This window comes from Gadus morhua, chromosome 22, assembly GCF_902167405.1.
Source record: "Gadus morhua chromosome 22, gadMor3.0, whole genome shotgun sequence".
NCBI lineage: Eukaryota > Metazoa > Chordata > Actinopteri > Gadiformes > Gadidae > Gadus > Gadus morhua.
This window is the reverse complement of record NC_044069.1, coordinates 10,974,740-10,989,739: the sequence shown is the minus strand read 5'-3', so window position 1 is coordinate 10,989,739 and position 15,000 is coordinate 10,974,740. Positions and strand designations below refer to the sequence as shown.

At 46.6% G+C, this 15,000-nt stretch overlaps 1 protein-coding gene across 1 annotated transcript in view; it reads left to right on the top strand.

The window, feature by feature from the left end:
* LOC115536137 (RNA-binding motif, single-stranded-interacting protein 3) overlaps nucleotides 1-15,000 on the top strand; it is a gene marked incomplete in the record, with an annotated part of 196,809 nt that overhangs the window by 53,656 nt on the left and 128,153 nt on the right. Inside the window, 1 exon segment of the mRNA XM_030347821.1 lies at nucleotides 9,632-9,690. Within this exon segment, the coding sequence (XP_030203681.1) occupies nucleotides 9,632-9,690 (59 nt within the window).

Sequence of the window (15,000 nt, the reverse complement as noted above, 5' to 3'; positions counted from 1 at the left end):
TCTCTCTCTCTCTCTCTCTCTCTCTCTCTCTCATCTGGCTGGGTTTGTACAGTGAGCAGGAAGCGCTCGCAGTCACACAGATGAGATGTGTTCGTCTGTGCGTGTCCGACAACCCTGTCGCGCGGCGTGGCGTGCATGCGTGACGGGGCTGTGGGGGGGGGGGGGGGGGGGGAGGAATAAAAACCCTGTTTCACTGCAAGCCCGCCTCGGAAAAGAGACAACTTCAGCCTGTGTGTGTGTGTTTGTGTGTGTGTGTGTGTGTTTCTGTGTGTGTGCCCATCATTTGGGTATTTGAGAAAGAGGGGAGATAGCAGCAATGTACATACAGCGCTACTCCCACCTGCTGTCATTTATTGCTTGTTCCCTCGCTCCAACTCTCTCCCTCTCTTGTCTAGACACACACACACACACACATCACTCACTCACTCATGCTGTGTGCAGACACACATGCACTTATACTCCCACGCATCCGATAGCCACACACACACACACACACACACACACACACACACACACACACACACACACACACACACACACACACACACACACACACACACACACACACACAGGGGCACACATTTAGGAACCAGGCTATAATTTCTCTCTAACCTCCATTAGAAGCACTCTGGGTGTCTCTGTGGAGAGTATCACTGCTACTTCCATCTCTACAGCCTCTGAAATCTGGTGTGTACATCCTGTTACAAAATACATTATCCCGCTAGTGATGGAGCGTGTCTCTGCACTCATATGTGTGTGTAGTGGAGGCAAGCAATCGCCTGTGCTCATGCATTAGCACTGAGTTTCTGCCTATTCTTCTTTGTGCGTGTGTGTGTGCTTTTTTATCTTTTTGTGTGTGTGTGTATGTCTTTGTGTGTGTGTGTGTTAGTGTGTGTGTCTTTGTATGCGTGCGTCTATGTATGTGTGTGTGTGTGTGTGTGTGTGTTTCAAGGCCAGACATGGACCCCGATCCTGACAACAGCAACAACATCCCCCACGCCTCCGCTCGCAGGCAGGATGCAGGGTCAGGGAGATTTGTCACTTGGACATTATTTGTCAACTGCGGTTGATTCACCTCCTCCCCCTGCACAGTAATCTGTAACCCTGCTCAGAAGGGAGGCCCCCCTGCAAACATTTCTTACTTTCACTCCATCAACACACGACTCGGGCTGATTTAAGGCGGCTCTGCGGAAGGTGGTTTTATAACCGCCGATAGAAGGAGCAGCTTGGGATTGCTTGGTGATAAATGTTGATGCATGGTTTGACTTCTGAACATCAATTCAGGCAACTTGAGACGTAGCGTCTACTTTTTGCTAAACAAATACGGGGGATGAGCTTGGGCTCTATATTTGTTCTATATTTGTATCCAGAGTGCCTGCAAGGTATCTTTAGCAAGTACTCATGCCCATCCAGGCACGTGTTTGTATCAGTCAGCTTGTGTCTGCATCCAACGCATTATAAAAATGTGAACTTTAATAAAGATCGGTTATGTACGTTAATGTCAAATTTAGACACTATTCCATTTCCGCCCGGTACACTTGTTCAAAGCGGCTAATGATTTGAAAGGGAAAACCATTTGTGAGTTTGACATGAGCTGGCAAGTCCTTGGCAGTACATTCCTCTGTAATTATACAAATACCACCTCAACAATAGCAGAGAGAGAGAGTAGCTCGAAATTATTATGCTGGAAACACCTTGCGCGCGTCCTTCACGTAATGTGGTTTCCTCCGTCAGCCGATCTTGAAAATGATAGTTTCACCTGAGAAGGTTGAACCGCGGAGAAGGGCCGGGGTGGAACCAATGCTCTAGGATTCACTTGCACGCCGGCTTCACGCAGGAGTTATTCTGACACCGTGTCCCCAGCTCAAAGGTTCAAAGATCACGAGGGGAGTCACGGAGATAGACTCTGTGATGGTTAACTGAGGAGCAGCCGCTCCCCGCAGACAGTTGCCCTCGAGGAAAGGTTTGGCTGTGCACCTGTCGTTCTGTCTTTCTTTCTCTCCTTCTTTATCTCTCCTTCTTTATCTCTCGTTCATTTGTTAACTCTTTTTCTTTCTTTTTGCCTTGCTCTTTCTTTCTTTTTGGTACTTGTTATCCCTCTTTCTTTATTTTCTCTCTCTTCCTTTACTTTCTCTTTCTTCTTTTTTACCTCTGTCTTCTTTATTTTATCTCTTTCCCCAGTTGTCTTTCTTTCTTCTTTATTTTTGTATCTTTCCTTCCTGCTTGCTTTATTTCACTCTCTCTTTATTTATTTATTTTCTCTCTTTCTCTCTCCTGCTCTGTCTTTATTTTCTCTCTCTTTCTTTATTTTCTCTCTCTATTGCTCCCTCTCTTTCTATTATTTCTCTATATAGTTCTCTCCCTCTTTATTTTTTTTCTCTATTTCTCTCCCTCTTTCTATCTTTTTTTCTTGTCTCACTTTTGATTTCTTCAACTTTGTCTTTCTTTCTTTCTTACTCTATTTCCTTATTTTCGATAATTCGTGATATATTTTATCCCATTTAGTAGGCCCCGAAAAATGAGTACATCTGGCAATGTGTGTCCGGGAAAGGCTATATCTCAGCTTCAACACCCGCATGAATTGAATGTTTAATTTACACAAATTTTGTGTGTTAATTTTTAGAATTGAACTGAGGGACTAGCAAGCGTGATGTAACTAGTAATATATTTCCCTCAGATTGCCTTGCTCACTGCAAGCCCGAACGCTTTTGGAAAGAAAACCCCAGTTAAATTTCCTTTAGCATGCATAGAACGTACCCTGATTCAAAGTATCACATAACGTCAATAGTGTTCATGAACCTCTGTTTGGGGCACTTGTTTAAAATATCCTCAAACATCATTTTCATTATTCATGCGATAGATAAAAGCCTCCTTTGAGGAATCAGGGAAGGTTTGCGTGAGGGAAATGTAAACGGTAATTAATTAAGCAGTGTATCTAGCTCACCTTTGCGCTTTGGCTAGCATGAAGGGGTTCGCCCGTCTCCATTTACAGTATGCTCAACAGTCTTGTGTCATCCCCCACAATGGGCCTCTGACAAGTTCCCTATTCCCCTGCAATGGTTCTGAATAGGGTTTGTTTGTAATACGACCACGCTGTTGCATATAGAGCCAAGCATCACCTTTTGCTGTTAATAAGCGGTGCACATGCGAGCTCACACTTATCCATCACTGCTGTTTATTGTATCCCATTGTCGTTGAATACCGTACCGCATTGACAGCCAGCAGTGCTTTAAGCTCACCTCTGCGGTTTGGCTAGCATGAAATGGGTTAGCCCCTCTCAATTTACAGTATACTACAGACACCGCAGGTGTCGTTACAGGGAGTCCAGACACCTGCAGTGAATCTGGCTGTAGCCTTTGGAAACGTACCTGTGGCCAAGGGGCCCAGCCAGGTGTGGAGAGGGATATCAAATATGCATGGTCATTTAATTTATCGTATGCACATGTGCTTTTGGTTGGCGCTTTTTATTGGGCATGTCGAGGGGTGCAAATTTGGTTTGACGGGTTGGGGGGGAAGCGACAGCGGGAGATGTTCAGCGGTGACTGACAAATAAGGCTCTTTTTTTATTCTGATTACTGAATGTGTTTTTGACATAACCTGCAAAATGGAACAAGCAGAAACCACATTATTATCCCCCAGATAGCCATCTTCCGAAACTTTGCTTTTATTTTGTATATATGACGTACAATTGTTATTTTATCCTTTATATTATGATTCATTGTTTTTTGACTTTTGGAAAATATGCAATTTTCTTGTTATGCATTCATTCTGGAAAATAAATCAAGTATAAAACTGGAACAAATGAGGGTGGGGACCAGGGTATTTTATTTTGAAAGAACAAAAGTAATGCCAAAATGGACGCTTTTGTCACTTTTCCAAAAGGATATTGTTTATTGATAAATATAACCATCATCATGCAATTTTACATGAGTATCCCGATGTCACTTACTCTCCAAAGACTTTCGGACACAATCATACAGAATAATAGAGAAATAGATAAATCCTTCGTATTTTCTTTGCTTATTTATGAAGGCTTCCCAAAAATCCTCCTCTGTCACGAGAGATGCAACCCAGTCTGCGCAGCCGCAGACACACACACACAAACGCGCACGCAAGCGCACACATACACACACACACACATACACGCTCAGATGCACGCACACACATACACACACGTTGTGTATGTGTACACAAACACAAAAACATGGCAAACAAACTTCCTCAGACTAAAATGTCTCATGAAGGCAGTATTTTTTCCACTAACGCAGGCACGCACGCGCACGCACACGCACACGCACACACACACACACACACACATTTCCAAAAGCAAACAGGCCGCTCTAGAACAAGGTGTGGTCTAAGTACTTGGGTGGTCCTGGGTGGTACGCCAGACCTTGTCCTGCACTCTGCCCTCACCGCAGAACCGCACTGGGCCTCTGGACGCTTGCCTCTTTGTCTTTTCCCACATCCACACGAGAGAACAACACACACACACACACACACACACACACACACACACACACACACACACACACACACACACACACACACACACACACACACACACACACACACACACATTCACACATACTCGCCTCCCATGACAACAAACTGACAGGCCTGCACCATTTCGCCCAGCCCAGGCTTTTGCCGTGTGTGTGTGCCTGTGTGTGTAATTATAATTCTCTCCAAATTGAAATACTGCACAACACTCATGCAACACCTCAGCGCCATGAGAAATAATAGGCTGTTGAAAAAGAGACTAGTATGTTATAATGTTTTGACATAAGTGTGTGTGCCTGTGCATTTAAGGCATGCATGTAAGTGACTGTGTGTGTGTGTGTGTGTGTGTGTGTGTGTGTGTGTGTGTGTGTGTGTGTGTGTGTGTGTGTGTGTGTGTGTGTTAAGCTGCTGCACCACCCTCTTATGAATGTCAACGCTTTCCGCTCGGCACAGACATTTTTATTTTTTTATCCTTTCCGTTGCCAGGCAGCTGTCAAACGAATGGCATGTTTTACACTCGCTGCAATTTGTAAATTTTCACCAGCCGAAAATAGCTCATAAACCCTGTATCTTTTTATGGTTTTATTCTGAAGTCTTCGTTTCTTATGGTTGATTGGATATGGCAACAGAATGATTGCCATGGGATTCCTATTAGAGGGGAGTGCGAGTAGGGTGGGGGCAGGGCAAATCGAGAGAGAGAGAGAGAGAGAGACAGACAGGCAGAGAGAGAGAGAGGATAACAAGGGGAATAAGATGAACTAGAGGGGAGAACGTGAGACAGGAAAGAAAGTAATGAGAGAAATGGAAGATAAGCCAGACAAAGACAAATGGGCGAGCGACACCATGATAGAGGACGAGATTTGGCGGGGAGAGAGAGAGAGAGAGAGAGAGAGAGAGAGAGAGAGAGAGAGAGAGAGAGAGAGAGAGAGAGAGAGAGAGAGAGAGAGAGAGAGAGAGAGAGAGAGAGAGAGAGAGGAGGGAGGGCCGGGGGCAGCGGAGTCAGAGATAAGAGCCTGTGAGAGTGATTGAAATAGGATTAGTGGAGACAGGCGCTGTGCCTGGGCCCCAGCATGGCGGTGGTACAGCAGGGCTCGGCCGGGGCTTGGTCGGGCCCGTCTCTGTCACATCAAAGCCCCCTCACACCTGCCTTACCGGGAGAGCCGGCTCAGCGGGCTGCCGGTACTCCCTCCCCGGCTGTTGTTTTTATATTACCGCCTGGCGATTGGTCGCCTTGTGCGACCATCAAGGTGGGGAGGTCTGTGTTTTGTGATGAACATCGATATGATTTTACACATACGTTTAGTTTCGAGCTGTTTATCCATCCATACGTAGCAGCCTGATCTGTGTGGACTCAAGGTTTGTGAGTGACACCTGCATGATTTGTGGCAACGGTTGAGATGAGGCTTTATATGTATTTATTTTTTCACAGTTTTTAACATGTACTGTCCATTCCCTGGTGTGTGTTTTGAGGCCAAATGCTCGTCCATTCAGGCCTTGACCAGGCGCCGTGGGGGACTCCTGAGAGTATAATGCCAACATAGTTATCTCCGCCTGTTGGAAGCGGAGTCAGTATTTGAGCAGGAGTGTATTTCCAATTCAAATAGCAACCATCCATCCAACCATCAAACATAATTATATACCGTATGTAGTCATCACTGATTATTAAAGCAGAAATATATTCCAAAACTGCAAATCTGCAGATACTTTGAATCATAGGGTAAATTAGATTGAAACACAGTATTATTCGAATGGGAATGCTATGAAGTAGGCTTCTTTCTTGTCTGTATAGCATTGTAATTCCAATGGCACGACCTATGTTCCTATATCTGAAACATATGAGCTGACCAAGCTTCAGGGATGTGGGTATTTTATCGGGGTGAATGTCCAACATGGCTTGAGTCTTTCCTTTCCTGCTTTTGGATCAATTTCACCATCCAAAATAACCGTAATTACCAGCTAGTTCAAACTCTAGTGCACATCACACACACACACACACACACACACACACACACAGGTATCCACTGATCCCAGCGCTCCCCTCCCTCCAATGGGTGTCCATGATGGGCTCTGGCACGCTCTCTCCCCCCACCTTGTCTGTTTCATCTTCACGGGGTATTTTTGGAGCGTGGTCGGGAGGCATTGATGGACCATCTTTACAACTTAATGAGGCAAGCGGTGATGAGTTGGCATCCCAAGGAGCTACTGTCTCCCACTACCCCTGCAGTCCAAACAAAGTTTTAATGAGAACTTTCCACTAAATTGTGCCAGAATCATTGAGCTTTTTAAACTGCTTCCCAGGCTGGAAGCATTAACTGTCTGTGTACGGGTGTAGATGTGCGTCTGTGTGCACATGTGTGTTTGAACATGTGAGTTCATGTGTGCGTGTTCGTATCTGTGCGTGCGTGTGTGTGACCTGAGCTTGTACGTCTATGTGTGTGAGTGTGTGTGTGTGTGTGTATGTTTGTGTGCGTGTGTACAGGACGGTGAGTTTGCGCGTGATAAGAGATGTAATTGTATGCTAACAAAACATCTAAACATCTCCCCAAATTAAACCCGTTTTGTTTTTTTGAACACATTACTAAGACACTTGAAACACCTCGGCCCGCCGCACCATCCTCTACACGAGCACGCATGCAAACAGACGGGCAGCTCTCTCTGTCAGGAATAAACGCTTCGCTAAATAGGAATTAGGCAACTCTGTTTTGCGAGATGTTCCCTTTTAGTGAAATCCAGACAGAAGACGGCCACCGCCATGTGTTCTGTAATCAAATGAGAAGGTGCTGTTTCACTCTCCACTCCTCGGCGCTCTCAGCCTGTGATTTGAAGTGGCACAGTATGATGAAAAATTACATGCAAGCTCGCTTTACCGTCGCAGAAAATAGACTGTAGAATCCCTATGGCTAAGCACTGACACACTGATTGGCCTCAGTGTGTGTGTGTGTCTGTGTGTGTGCGTGTGTGTATGTGTATGCACGTGCATGTGTGTGTGTGTGTGTGTGTGTGCATTTGTGCGTATGAGTGTGTGTTTGTGTGTCTGTATGTCATGGGCAGACGTGTGCATGTGTCTGTGTTTGCTCCTGTCACACGGCTGGCTGTTTTTATGTGAGTTTGTTTATTTCTGTGTGTGTTTTTGTGTGCCTGTCGTCCTGTGTGTGTTTCTGTTTGTGTGTTTATTTTCCTGATGTGACTGTGTGTGTCTGTGTGTGTTTGTCTCCTCACTTGTGTGTATGTGTGTGTGTATGTGTGTGTTTGTCTCCCTGCATGTGTTTGTGTTTTGTGCGTGTGTGTGTGTGTGTGTGTGTGTGTGTGTGTGTGTGTGTGTGTGTGTGTGTGGGTGTGTGTGTGGGTGGGTGTGTTTGTGTCCCTGCATGTGTTTTGTGTGTGTGTGTGTGTATATGTGTGTGTTTGTGTCAGCTAGTAGTTTTCCTCTTGGAGCTCATCAGTTCATATCCAGCACCATGCCCACCACAGCGTGCAGTAAATAGAGTCTGTGCCGCGCGTTGAGAAATGGCACAATTATCCCCTGCTGCTGAAATATGGGCCAAGATGCACCACTGACTCTCCCCTACTGGATGTGTGTGTGTGAGTGTGCGTGTGTGCCTTTTTGTAAGCGAGCTAAGCGTGTGCATCTCTGGTTAAGTTATCTGACGGGGCTTCTTTTTTTTTTGTTGCACACACCGGGTGCGACGGTGTGCACTTACACAGACACACACACATGCACAGACAGCACTTAAAGTATGGTGCTGCAGGACTCCGACAGGAGCACATGTCCCCAACCCCCGCACCCCCAACCAACCCCAGGTGCATACCATACAACACATTACCGTGTTCCTGTTGTCCTCCCTCTTCCCCTTGATCGGGCGAAGCAGACAAGGGCAGCGTGTGTGCCTAGAGCTGTTCTTCACCCACAATTATGTACACATTCATGCATGCTTAGATTGTGATGCAAAGCATTAAAGTGTGACTCAGGTGAATGAACCGCTCTTTAACGTCAGCGCCAAGACTTTATACCTGTTTTGTTTGTATAAGAGCAGGGCTACCTATAGCTAGTCGATGTTTAGATCTTTGGATTTAAATGTCCGAATGCGGCAAGGTGTGTGATGGAAAGTACGTTTATAAGTGAAGTATTCAAACAAAACTCGGGAAATGTACAGACAAACGGAAGGTCGGGCAGGGTCTTGTCCAAAATGTATTGAAACAAAGTTGTGCAGTTACATACTGTATCTGTTTAACACAGCTCTTCAAATTGCCTCTAGCGCAAAATATGTAACGCACGCTTGCCAAGGGTAAACGTCCAATAAACATAATTGGTTACAGTACTTTCTATAAGGATTCACCCGTGCACATTGCCAATAATGTGTTTATAATTTGTTTTTAATCGTTGTGTCTTGTTAACAGTTATTCAAATCTAAGTATCAATTGCATTGAGGCACTGCGGGTCATCCCATCAGGCGCACTGCAGGCCGTGGGAGCATTTCCCCATCTCCAGATGTGATGTTGTGTTCAATTGTATACATTAATGTTATATCACGGACCGGTTGAGATCATTACCAACACGTGCATGTATAATTGTTTTCCAATGCCGATGCCACGGCAGCTTAACCAGAACCACAGCTAAACTGCTAATGCTCCTGAATGCCTATTCCGCTTAGTTAATGATGTCTTTAGTTACGGCATGACGTACACACACACACACACGCACGCACGCGAGCACACACAAACACACACACGGCTGTGTCTAGATGACTGAGGAATGTGCGTGTGCGTCATTGAGCCTTTTGGAGGAAAAAAGAAAATGTTCAGTTGAGTTGCTCAAATGTCACGAGGGACGCCGATGTATTGGAAGGCAACCAAACACATAATGTTATTAACCTTAAACGAATTCCCTTTGCAGTGGCTTTTGACATTTGCACCACTTTGCAAATTGCTCGTCGTGGCTAAACAGCAGGGGAACCTGGGGACTCGGGTCTTGAGCGAACACCACACGCTCGCAAAGGACACGCAGAAGTCACATTGCGGTAGAAGAAGAAGGGGAAGAGCATGAGGGGAAAGGCTCTCAGAGCAGCTCCATCGTTGATTGCGTCTCGCTCACTTTCTCTCCTTTCTCTCTCTCTCTCTCCCTCTCCAGGTATGGAAAAATAGTGTCAACCAAGGCCATCCTGGACAAGAACACCAACCAGTGCAAAGGTACGCTGTTCAAAGTAAAGAGTGTCTGTGTGTGCGTGTGCGAGTGGGTCGTGTGTATCTGCGTGTGCTTGCATGTGTGTGTGTGTTTGTGTGTGTGTGTGTGTGTGTGTGCCGGCATGTTGGGGTATGTTTGTCAGTTTGTGTGTGGGACTGAGAGGGCGTAATGAGAGCCGGAGGTAGAGTGGGAGCCCCGGTGTAAATGTATACATCGGGCGGGAGGAGGAAACACGGCGTCGTAAATCAGCAGGTTTCAGCCGCATGTCGGCGTGAGCGCCGCAGGAAGGCTGGTGGTAAACAACCCCCCCCCCACACCCCACCCTCCCCCAAACCACTCCTGGATGGTTCAGCCCTGTGCTATCGCTCGCTCCCTCCCTCTCTCTCTCTCTCTCTCTCTCTCTCTCTCCCTCTCCATCCCTCTCTCTCTCTCTCTCTCTCTCTCTCTCTCTCTCTCTCTCTCTCTCTCTCTCTCTCTCTCCCTTTTCCCTGACATGCAGAGCTTTTTAGCCGTCAAACAGGAAGAAGAAGGAAAAAGTAAATCCTGAGTGTGTGGGAGATTGATAGTGTCTGCGAAGAGTCCATTAGTGCAGCCACAGTTAACCACATGAGTCGCGATGATATGAGTCGCTATTCCTCTGTCTCTCTCCGTCTCTCTCTGTCTCGCTCTCTCTGACATTTATTTGCTCTGTGTCTCTCTCACTTTCGCTCTCTCTCTCTCTCTCTCTCTCTCTCTCTCTCTCTCTCTCTCTCTCTCACTCTCTCTCTCATGTGTCATCTCTCGTTCGCTCGTTCTCTGCTCTCTCTCTCTCTCTCCCGCTCCTAAAATGTATCTGTTTGAGTGTTGGAGCGCGCACACAATTACGCTATGATGCTCACAATTAGGCCCGTCCATGCACTGCTCGCGAGAGAGAGAGAGGGAGAGAGACTGGACCAATTAGCGGGTTAACCACTGAGCTGGGATCAGATAAACATTAATTACCTCTCTCGTCAGCCACGCCGCTGCATCCACACGGACCCCCCCCTCCTCCCCCCCAATACACTCACACACACACACACACACACAGACACACACACATTGACTCACAATCCTAAAGTTTTAAGTCCTCTCCGATGGGGAGGAACGATCCGATCCACCGCCTTTATTGAACATTATGTACGCGGGTGGAGCCCATTACTTCCTACAGTCCCCGGGACATGCCCATTCACTTGTCATCCGTTCGCCTCAATTACAGACATTTAACCATGCTTGATTTGTTCTCTGAGGCTCAGCACCAGGACGCTCATTTTGTGTGAAAGGCTCGGTATGACAGGGTTTTTTGTTGCATCGCTTCTCTTATCACCTTTTGTAGATACATATGCATGCATATACTGTATATGGTGTGTGTGTGTTTGTGTCTGTATGTGTGTGTTAGTGTGTGTTCGCACACACACCAAATAATTTAACTGTTGGATAATAATGTTTAATACAGTCTTACTATGATTTAATATTACTACCTACTTCCAATATTATTCTAGTCAACCTTCCACAGGGCAGTGCTTTTGAACCCTTGATCTCATCGTAAAAGCTCAAAAACAGCAGTAGTTGAGCATCTGGTAAAGTAGAAAAGTATCCATGTATCCAGGATGAGGCTACAGGATGTAGTCTTTTTTAATGAATGAATAATGTGATTCTATTCAAGACTAACCATTTGAATCGGCAGTCACTCGCGTTGGTGTAAATACTGTTTCCAAGCTTTTCATCCTGAGTGCATTGAGCTGCCAATAGCCAAGGCCGGTCCGACTCTGAACGAGAGTCAAAGACAACAAGAGAGAGGGAGCCAAACAGAGCTGAAGGGAGAGGGCACGAGAATTAGAGGGAAAGAGGGCAGGGAAAAAACCCAAAGAAAAGAGATTAGTCTGCTAGTTGCCCTGAGGTGTCTGGCAGCGCTATTTAAGAGCTATTGAAGTTCCATCAATACTTTTAATTGCTTTTTGTGTGGCTTTCCCGGGCTGTGAAGCATGGCCTTTCAAGGTGAAGCCGTCTTTTTTTTGCAAGCCTCTCTCCATCCAGGTTGATCTGGCTGTTTGGGCTCAGGGTCAGGAGTCTAGGCTAAGAGAAAGTTTAGCGCTAAAAGGCTTAAGCAGGCTGTCAGCGCTGGAGGGAGGACGGATGGTCAGTAACCGCTAAAGGGAGGCAGGGCATGGCTGCTGAGGGGGAAAGCTAATTAATATAGTGCTCATATTGTCGTACACATTTTTTTCCTAGCATAAAACCCCCCCCCGAAAAGCATACATTGTAAACAGTAACTTTGGAATATTGTTTATATGATTTTTGAAAAAACAATAACTTTTGCACATTCAAGACCCTACAAGATCAGACATCCACGTATAGAATAAAATAAATCAGAAAATTGAACATAGTTACAAAAACAATTCCAAAAAATGGCCCAGCCAGAGACCAGCTGCGGTCGGTCCATCACTTTGGTTCCCAACGACCAGCCCTTCCTCTCAGCTCCATGTCCAGGGCTTTCCAGCCCAGCCTCCAGCCCCAGCCCCAGCCCTAGCCCTGTCCAGCCGCCCAGCCACCCTGTAGCACTGGGGCCCAGCGGCCAGCAGGCAGCTGTTGTGGGAGCAGTAGACAGTGTTTCCCGTACCTCACCCTTCTGGTATGCAAGGCCCCACCGGGAGGCCAAGCTCCAAGCAGCGCGCACACACACACACACACACACACACACACACACACACACACACACACACACACACACACACACACACACACACACACACACTTCGTTTTAATGACTGGAAAAGCATGGTCCTGCCCTGCAAGCCATGAGAGAGAGAGAGAGAGAGAGAGAGAGAGAGAGAGAGGGAGAGAGGGAGAGAGGGAGAGAGGGAGAGGGGAATAGGTGAGACAGACCAGGAGAGAGAGAGGTGAGAGACAGCACGACAGCACGGGGAAATTAAAGGCATTGGTTGACCTCAAACACTGCATGCGGCTTAATGAGACAGTGTTGGAAGTTGCTGCATCCTGTTCCTTTTAGTCTCACCCTCTACCCTAATGTGTGTCTTTGTGTGTGTGTCTGTGTGCCTGTGTGTGTATGAAGCCAAAGGCAAATCATTTCCTGCACGTTAAATATCTGAAGGTGCGCACCCTCATCTCGTTTTCTTTTCTTTTTTTCTTCTTTTTTAATAACGGCGCCGCATTTCTTCCCATCTCAATATGCAGGGAGAGGTGGGCGAGTGAGGTAGTTAGAAAGTGAGCGAGAGATCGGCCTCTACAAAGCACACGGGGGGTCTGCGGGGAGTTCACCTGCAATCTCGGCAACAAAGCACAACAGCATCTTTCCCCCCCCCCCCCCCCATCCCATCTACCTGACCCTCTCACCCCCATGTTTGTTTTAAATGTCAGAGCAACAGCTTATCAACCGTGTGGTGGTGTGTCACCCACACACACATACACACACACACACACACATACACTCACACACACACATACAATCCTCCCCCGTTCGCACTCCTCTCCATCGCTTCTCGCTACTCCCCATTCACCTGTGCCCTTCACGTTTGTTTGTGTGGTGTGTGTGTGTGTGTGTTTGAGCCTTTGTGTGTTTGCATGAGTGTGTGTGAGTGCCCGTGTGTGTGTGCGTGTACATGCCCGTCTGCGGATGCGTGAGTATGTGTGCGTGCCCGTGTATGTGTGCGTGCATGTGTGTGTGTGTGTGTGCCCGTGTATGTGTGCATGAGTGTGAGTTTTTATGTGTGTGTGTGTGTGTGTGTGTGTGTGTGTGTGTGTGTGTGAGATCTCACTGCTCTGACAACAACAACAATGATACTGGAGGGAGGATAGAAACCGCCAGAGATAAAAAAGACACAAAATGTGTAGAATATAGCGTGCTTTTTGAACATTTCTCCGCCTATTTTTATAGCGGCACACAATAGGACTTTAAAAGCTACTCACCTCCATAAAAGAAGTGAGTAATAATAACGGTATTCATATCCCGTAATGGAATCATGTGAATGAGTCATTCCTGACAGATGTCAAAGAACGACTTCTGCCTCTCAAGTGATAGACAAGGCACACAACGCCTACCCGTAGCCCACCCACCATTATGAACCTCTTATTATCGACAGACTAGCACTCTTGTGATTGACACACCACTGCACCAACCACATTGCAGATGATCTTGACAACAATATTGTGACATTTACAGGAAAGCGGGCAGGCAGATGCAGAAGGCTGGATCTTTCCAGTTCCTCTGCATTAAAGACGGAATCAAATCTTTTCAGTGTTAAAATATTATGTAACTTTTTCATTTCTTTACGTTCCCTTAAGGGTATATTGCATACAGTCGGCTTGAATATTGTATACAGAAAGAACATTATATTGCTGATGTATTATTGCAAAGAAGTACAGAAGCGTCTCTATCCACACTACAGAAAAAATAGAAAATGAGCAATAGGGGGGATGTATTGGGAGAGAGAGACAGAGGGAGAGAGAGAGAGAGACAGTATGTGTAGGAGTGCAGCCGAAGGAAAAATCCAATGCGTGTTTCTATGCCTGCAGGTCAGTTGTCACACACAAATACAGCAAAAAAAAAACGTCGAATAAATGCATAAAGGAGCATTAAAACATCAACCTACAACCGTGTGACACCCACACACGGGCCCATTTCCACACACACACAGACACACACAAACACACACACACAAACACGCAGTGATCCATACGATGGATCCTACTTCACAACTGGAACCAGGCTGTCTGCTCACACAAAACACGAGTCCTTGTTCAGCTCAAAGCCTTTTTTGAAGTGCCACATCACAAAAAGTGCACACTAGAGCCCTCTCTCTCTCTCTCTCTCTCTCTCTCTCTCTCTCTCTCTCTCTCTCTCTCTCTCTCTCTCTATCTGCGTCTCTTTCTCTCTCACTTTCATCCGCACACTAGAGCCCTCTCTCTCTCCATCTCTCTGTGACTCTCTCGCTCTCTCTCTCTCATCCCACGCACTAAAGCACGCAGACTCGGCTCTCACACACACACAGATGAACAAAAAAGCCAGAGCTGGCTTCCTACACTCCCCAGCCATCTGCCTGAGGTGCTACTACCTGCGGCGGCAGCAGTAGTAGCAGGGCTGCAGTAGATGTATCCAGCCTGCGCCGCTCATCACATCATGTATGTCTGCTGCCCTCCTCCACCAGCCCCCGCCCACCTTCTCATCCTCTTCCTCCTCCTCTTCCTCCTCCTCCACCTGCACCCCCACCCCCACCACGCGGGCCTCTCAATGAGCCTCTTCATCTTTTCCATTAGCTCTCTCGCTTTCTCTCTCCCTCTCA